General features: G+C 33.8%; 2 protein-coding genes across 2 annotated transcripts; one reads left to right on the top strand and one right to left on the bottom strand.

Annotated features, from left to right (window-relative positions):
• Positions 1–394: 394 nt before the first annotated feature.
• On the bottom strand, positions 395–3,536 carry LOC105126980 (protein translation factor SUI1 homolog). Its single transcript, XM_011028040.1, has 5 exons — positions 3,367–3,536; positions 1,788–1,895; positions 1,492–1,697; positions 782–835; positions 395–690 (listed from the first exon to the last, which is right to left on the bottom strand). Exons 2-5 carry the CDS (start codon positions 1,822–1,824, stop codon positions 646–648), a joined length of 342 nt encoding a protein of 113 aa, XP_011026342.1. The 5' UTR covers positions 1,825–1,895; positions 3,367–3,536; the 3' UTR covers positions 395–645.
• Positions 3,537–6,882: 3,346 nt separating this feature from the next.
• Positions 6,883–7,501, top strand: LOC105126979 (Ubiquitin-like superfamily protein). Its single transcript, XM_011028039.1, has one exon. The coding sequence runs from the start codon at positions 6,973–6,975 to the stop codon at positions 7,279–7,281; it is 309 nt and encodes a 102-aa protein (XP_011026341.1). The 5' UTR covers positions 6,883–6,972; the 3' UTR covers positions 7,282–7,501.
• Positions 7,502–7,894: the final 393 nt, after the last annotated feature.

Below are 7,894 nucleotides of genomic sequence, written 5' to 3'. Positions count from 1 at the left end.
AACTAATCTTTTAAATATGGTGATTTTTTCATCATGATAAAGTTGTATAAGGCTAGATTAGTCCTTTTTTTTATTACATGATAAAATTACTAGTTTAATCCTAAAATAAAAAAAAAATACAATATCTTTCATTTAAAGGCATCTTGGTCCTTTTCTCTTAAAATAATATGATTAATTTGATGTTCATGAAAATAAAATCAACATCACTCCCTCACTGATGCTTTTGGTCATTTTATATTAGTTTTATTGTAAATTTAAAGATTTCTATGGAACATTATTATAATTAACATATATTAAATATTATTTTATATTACTTCTTTCTCAACTTAAAGAAAAGGTAGAAAGGATCACGTTATTTTTCAAGTTATAATTTACTGCAAGGAACACAAAAATCTATAGAACGCCAGCAACCTTTATTCTGATAAGGGATCCAGTGGTCATACATGTTAAATCCACACAGCGAGCAACCTTTATTCCGGTGAAAGATCCGGTGGTTGTACACACTAAATCCACATCACACACAAAGAAGCGAATCCACTTTTAAAATGCAGAAAACAGAATATCCTGAAATAAAGTTGAGGAGGACACAAGCTCTACCATGCGAGACGTGTAAACTATGTATCCTAGCAATTAGCTTGCTACTTCTTAGAAACCATGAATCTTGATATTTTCCTTCTTCACAATGCCAGCCTGTTCACAGAGAGTAAACGAAGATTTTTCATTGATGGTTGCTAAATATGCAAGTACTTTGTCCAAAACAAGACCAGGATGTGCTTGTTACCTGCACAAGGAAGGTTGAAACGTTCTTCCTTTGATCACCCTGAAGTTGAATGACCTGCAGCCACGCACAGAAGCAGTGCTCAGACTATATTATTCAGGCAGAAAGACATTTAATATATCCAAACCAGGCTTATGCACTGGTATTTAGTGCAAGCACAAGATGGCCGCTTAAAGGTTACACACATCCTTGCTGACACTCTCTTCATGTTGGTACAGCTTACTAGTTACCAATTGAATGCACTAGTAAAGACTATTGCTAATACAATAATTCTAAATGTTTGAACAGATGTGGAGTTGCTCTATTAATGAGAAACCACCGTCCATGCTGCAAGTGTTCCTTCTCTGGGTTGGTCTAGATATTAAATTCAAACCAACTATAGGAGATAATGATGGAAATTTCCAAGCAAGAAAGGGAATGTAGGAATGTCAGAGATAGCCACCAACATGCAATGGATCTTTCCACAGGGGATGCATGGGTAATCGAGAATCTAATACCCACCCATAATATAAAAAAAAAATCTAGCTTTACGGGATCCTCATTTTCAAAGAAGATATTCCGAAATACTTTACACGTCATTTTTCAAACAGTATGAATAACAAAAAAGCTGAGGACTGCATGTAATCACCCCTTGTTTGCAACAGCAGACCATGTACAGATTTATGATAATACCTCTCAAGGACATTCTGGAAACAACAAAGATAGAAACAAACCTGGCCTAACTCAGGGTCCTGGACAACAGTTCCATTGCAGCAGAACTCTTTCTTGAGGTCCTTAAGTATCTTGTTGTAGCTATATTCCTTCTTCAACCCTTGAACAGTAGTCAGGCTTTTCCTCCCATTTCGCTGTTGTACGCGCACATGAACATAATCTTTTGTCCCAGCACCAGAGTCCTCAGCATTTGCCTCAGCGAAGGGATCTATTTCATTCATTGAAGAAACTTTATTAGCATAAACTTTTAATTTCATCAGAACGCTAAACATATATTAATCCAACAAATAAAACATACCGAAAGCAGTTGGAATAGCGTTGTCGAATTCAGACATGAAAGAGAGATTCTGGAAGTAGAAAGTGAAAGCAACGAGCAATTCTTTGAAATTAATCAAACTTCTGTGAGCTGAATCAAACGGCAGAAAACAAAATTAATCAAGATCCAGAAAAATCTTAAAAGCTAAACAGGTTAAAACAAGCAATAAAAATATTTAGAGAGATGCACCACTAAAAATATTTAGAGAGATGTAATATCCAATTGTCAGTTCTAATTTCATAATTTCAACAAACCTAGCAAGTAGAAAGTAAATTCCTTATTTTCGATGTATAGAAAGTAATCATGAAAGATTTCAAGTTTAACAATGAATTAAAATAAAAGAACAGGTAAAATTTGTCAATCTTTAACAAATACAGCAACAAAAGAAAGTTATAATGACACCTCACTGAACTCAGTGCCAAAACCTAAAATACCTAAAGCATTTAGATATTATCCATACATGAGGTGGTTCTAGCTATGATCAGCTCCTCCACTTAACAAACAGATAATAGTATCTTGTACAGAATCATAGCCAAATTCCAGCAGACCACTCATTGATTTCATCCTTCACTGAAGTCCATCCTCATGGTTGCTAATTATTCCCAAATAATGGTCTATCTTTTCAGAAACAAAATTATTTCTCAACCTATTCCCTATCAAGCCACTGTTACATCTTATCATCAACAATTAGTCCAGATTATTATAACTAAAAAGCATGTTTCCTGTCAACTGCTCAACAAACATCTTTAAGTACTGATTCTACTACATCACTACAGGCAGCTATGCCCTTCAATTCCATCTCTTATCGAGATGCTTTGAACTTCAGTCACACACCACTCCATCATGACATCTGAGTCGCAAGTTTCATCATTTCTGATCAAAATTCTTTTAATCCAAACTTTAAATTTACTCCTAACTTGGAGATCACTCACCCTCACCCAACTATCACCTGAAAGTTTCAAACTTTACCTCAAATTAAACTCATCATTGACATAAAAAAAGAAATTGTATGGTTAATTCCAGGAACTGTGTTGTAACAGAAGAGATGAAAAACATATTATGAAATCACATTAAAACCAAGAAAAATAAATCCAAAACCCAGATTCTGAAAACCAAAATTTGGATTAGTCAGCAACAACGATCTCATTCAATTTCATGTTCAGCTTTTGCAAAACAAGTGTTCATCAGCCTAAACCTCGATTTTTCTGCCTTCCTTTACCCGAATTCCTTATCAAACAAACAGACAACCATGCTCATCACCCGTAATAAAAAAAATCCTTCAACACGGTGCAGAAAAACCTACCAAGATAATTAAAAAGTACATATTTTTTCCGCAAAAACCAAGCATTAAAAATCACGAACCATAGTAAAAACAAGAACCCATCACGAACAACAAACCAAAACTAAGATTATCCCAGTAACGAAACAATCAAAACCAAACACAAAATTAACCAGAACCCAATATTTGCATACGAACAACAAAAACAACGATCATCAAATTCGAGCAACCAAAACAATCCCTTCAAAAAAAAAAAGCTAGAAAACGACAACGAATTATTACCTGAGAGAACGATTGAGAATCAAAGCAAGTAGACAGAAGAACGATAGAGAAGAAATGGGATTTCTTTCTATGTTTATTATGATTATATAAGGCGAGAGAGAAGATTTACTGACCACACAAACTTCTTCGGGTCGGTATCTATATAAAGAAAGCCGGTGTTTTCCTTGATACCGTACGTCTTAAGTTTAATTATAAAATCCAAGTTTGACTTTTAGCTTTTATCTTTATTTTTTTAATTTTAAAACTATATTATTTTAATAAAAAATATTGATTTGCAAGCTCGAATTGGTTTTTACAACCTTAAAAGCATTAATTTTATAACCTGAATTGACTTGACAGTTAACCCGAAATTACATGACACATGACCCCGAGTCCACTTGAAATCCATCTTGATCCGACTTATGAAAAAATATATAACAAGTTCAATCAAAATTTAATTATTGATATTATTTAAATAAAAATTAAATTAGAATCACGTGATTTAGATTTTTTAAAATATTTTAAATTATAAAAAATAATTATTAATTTTAACTCAAAATCAATCCAAAAAAACTTTTAAGATGCGAGAATCAAACATAATTTAAAACAAACAAACAACATTCACCTAGATCTTAAAATTTCAAATCAAAACCCAAAAACACCAAATAAAAAAAATTCCAAACTTTTTAACATATCCGGATGAAATTGCGTACGCTTTGAACCTAGCCCTCAATCCCATTATTAGTAAGCAATTTAAAAGAAATCAAACATGAAGTTTACCCTCTAAGCAACTTGCAATTTAATAATCCTACACCACCGCTAGATCTCCGTCATCCACAATCACACCATTCTCACTGTTCCCGATCCCATCTCACCGAACCCAAAAAAGCAGATCCTTCAATCTCCGTTCTTTCTCTTTATAAATTAATTCTTTCTTTTCAAGATTACCCCACCAAGAATCACACACAAAAACCCAACCACAAAGCCTATTGCAACTGCCACACCGATGTTAAAACCCCTGGATCAGTGGATGCTGTATTTTCAGAGATATCAGTGCCATGGTTGATCACTTGATCTAGCTGTTGGTTCCCCTGGTGGGGTAGAGGGAAAGGTTGAGGCAGGACTTCCCATTACTAATGAATTAGCTGGAGGACTGAGAGGAGATATTACAGCAGGTGCTGATGAGGTTCAGGCCCAAAATTACGAGGTAAAAAGAAAATGGAGGAGGAGCAGATTGGGAACTGGAGTGGGAAGTCAGGATTTTTATCCCTAAATCAGAATGGCGTCGTTTATCATTAAAGTTTCATGAAAAAAATAAATAAATTCGGGTTTCACTCGATTCCAGTGAATCTGGCATATCATTAAGGTTATGACAGCCATAGTTATTAAACACTGGCTGGTAGGCTGACCTGAAATAGGTTTCAATCGGGTTTTACCGGTCATTCGGGACAGGAGTGAATCAGGTTTACCGAGTTTTTATTCATCCTAATTTTTTACTTAACCTGGACCGATCCAACTATTAAATCGATGGAATCCTAAATTGACCCACCCGCCATTCCAGGTTAAATATCTATGATTTTACAACAATGCTTTAAAGATCTCTTCTTTTTTTCTTTTCATTGTCTTTTTTTTATATACGAGTCCGATTGCAAGGGTGTCTAGAATTCAACGGTGATGATGTTTGTGGACGAAGTCGGTTTTTGCCTTGTGGGCTGTTTCTACGGTTGAGATTGCTGGGTTCTAGAATTTAACGGTGTCGATGTTTTGATTATATAAAGTGAGAAAATGGGATTTCTTTCGTCGGTGATTATGATTATTCAAGTGAGAGAAGTTCAGTTGACCGCAGAAACTTCTTTGGGTCGGTATCCATACATAGGAAACTGGGGGTTTTCCCGATGCCTTACTTCCTCGGTTTGAGAATATAAAGCATAACCACAGATTCAATTCAATCCAGAACTCAAGTTGTAAATCTGGGATTGACCATGATTCAAGTTTTGACTTCTTTTAAGGAAAACTCTAAATCAATGTTGTTTTAATTAAAAAAACATTAAGTTTTTATTTTACTTTATTTAACTGACAGTAGAGTAGAGAAATATTATCATACCAATATCAAGCGCATACGTATAGCCTAATAAATATATTTGTAAATTAATAAAATAAAATAGTTTTAAGAAAAGATTTTTTGTTCTAATATTGTAATTATTTTTTAAAATATTTTTTATTTTATAAAATTTATTTCCAACTCCAAACTATAAAAAAAATTAATTTCAAAAAATAAATAAAAAAGAAACACTACCTTAGTGTTCACGGGATGATGTTATTTCGGGCAAGACTAGTTTTTCTTGTCTCTTGTCTTTTCATCTGTGCTTCTGTTTGCATCGCCATGCCAAGTACTGACTTCGGGCCAGTTTTATAACTAGGCTTTTTTGGGCTCTGATTGCTCGAGGGTCTAGAACATTCTAACTGTGATATGTTTTTGGGCCACGTCGTTCTTACCTTGTGGGCTGGTTCTACTGCTTCCGAATGTTTTTGAGAAAGCCTTAAAGTAGCCATAGGCCCAAAATAACATGCTATATTTAGGCACAAGACAAAACTGAAGTAAGAATGGAATCACTAGAATTTGAATTTGCTAACTTGATTTGCCTGGATTATATATATATAATCCATAGGCCCAATATACTAAAACTTGACATTTAATTATATAATATTTTTTTTATATTTCAAAAATATTTAATGAAATGGAGGGTACTTTTCTTTTTATATATAATAACTGCCACATCATCACTTAAATACCATATCATTATTTAATATTCATATCATAACTGTCACGTCATAATTTAAAGAATACATTAAACATGGTCCATGTCATACCGATCTTCTCTTTAAATTTTATTTAATTATTATTATTTTAAGAGTCCACACAGTGTATTAAAAAAATAAAATTTAAATAATATCATTTTAATTTATTTAAATGAACCTTTTTAATTTATAATTGGATTTTAAATTCAGTGGTTATAAATGCGGCCATGTTTATTAACTTTGATACGTAGAATGTCCAATTCTATATGCAGAATCCTATATGATTTGTAGTTTCATATCTATCTTTTCTTTAAATTTTATTTAATTATTATTATTTTAAGAGTCTACATGCATATGTGTGTGTGTGTTTAAGAGTCTACATGCATATGTGTGTGTGTATATTAAAAAAATAAAAATAAAATAAATATTAAAAAAATAAAAATAAAAATAAAATAGTATCATTTTGATTTATTTAAATTATCTTTTTTTAATATATGATCTGAATTCTAAATTCAATTATAAATGCGATCATGTTTAATAATTTTGATACATAGAATACCTAATTCTATATGCAGAATCGCTATGTAGTCTTAACCAGCACAGATTTGCTTCCCTGCATACGTATAAAAAGGCACGTAACATTTCATTCAAACTCATAGCATAAGCATGCTACATAGTACAAACTAACTTGCGACAATGCAGCAGGCGTTAACACCTTTCATGTAATACAAGGTTGCCTAATTCTCTTTCTCTCCATGTTTTTCTTCCACTTGGATGAGATTTTAAGTAATATCCGAAGTAAATGATCAGAAAGCTTTGGTGTTTACAATGAAGGTGGTGGTGGAGATTTTGACTGGAACCCTTTTCTACATTCAAGTGGACAATGATGCCACGGTTGCAGATCTTAAGAAAGAGATTGAGGCACAGCAGAAACTACCTCAAGATCGTTTGATCCTGTTTCTCAGCAGCAAACGAAGTCACCTGATAAATGAAGAAGGTGATGGGGCAGCTTTAGTTGATTGTGGGGTTCAAGATGGATCTCATATCTACCTCTTCTTCGATCCGGTTGATCATCATGATGAATCTACTGATCATTTGGTTTTCACCTGGCCCCATTCTTTCTTGGAGCAGGCATAGTTTCTTCAGCGAAATGCGGTGTCGAAAAGGAGATGAAATTTACCAGTCATGTATGTTTTTCATCAAGCAGATGAAAGAAAATGCTAAAGAGTACAGTGTAGTTTAAGGAGTTTGTAGCATAAACTATGCTGTTGTGTGAAATAACGACAGCAAATTGTTAGTTGATGGATCAATAAGGTTTTCTCCTTTCCAAAATATGTTCTTATCAATAAAGCAACAAAAATTTTCTTGTGTTTTTTGTCCTAGAGCCATCTGGGATTTTTAGTACTCCTTTTATACGTTGAGATGTTCTTGAGAATCACCTTCTTTCCCCCTTCAATTCACATTCCTGTTATTTTACTCTGTTATTTTACTCCCAAGAACCAAGTAGGGTTTGGCATCCAGTAGTCAAGTGTTATGGAATTAACCAGGAGTAAAGACATCCCTGATTTAAATCCTACCTCTTGCATTTCTAATCCACACACAAGTGTGCCCTTGTTGGTGGAACTCGTGCTGGCGGGCGCTCCCCCGTGGTTTGGTTCTTGGGAGTGGCTACTCACTAGTAGATGGCGTGCAAGAGAGTGTCTGCGATATAAAAGAAGAAGAAGAAGAAAAGAACCAAATAGGATTGATG

This window comes from Populus euphratica, unplaced genomic scaffold, assembly GCF_000495115.2.
Source record: "Populus euphratica unplaced genomic scaffold, PopEup_1.0 scaffold50.1, whole genome shotgun sequence".
Lineage (NCBI taxonomy): Eukaryota > Viridiplantae > Streptophyta > Magnoliopsida > Malpighiales > Salicaceae > Populus > Populus euphratica.
Note: the sequence above shows the minus strand (reverse complement) of the source record. Positions and strands in the feature narration are given on the sequence as shown.

Bases quoted from the DNA above. Each gene is read 5' to 3' on its own strand.
- LOC105126980 (XM_011028040.1), bottom strand. From the start codon at position 1,824: ATGTCTGAATTCGACAACGCTATTCCAACTGCTTTCG. The intron at 1,698-1,787 runs GTATGTTTTATT...TGAATGAAATAG, and splicing joins CGCTATTCCAACTGCTTTCG to ATCCCTTCGCTGAGGCAAAT. The intron at 691-781 runs GTAACAAGCACA...CTCTGTGAACAG, and splicing joins TTTCAACCTTCCTTGTGCAG to GCTGGCATTGTGAAGAAGGA.
- LOC105126979 (XM_011028039.1), top strand. From the start codon at position 6,973: ATGAAGGTGGTGGTGGAGATTTTGACTGGAACCCTTTTCTACATTCAA.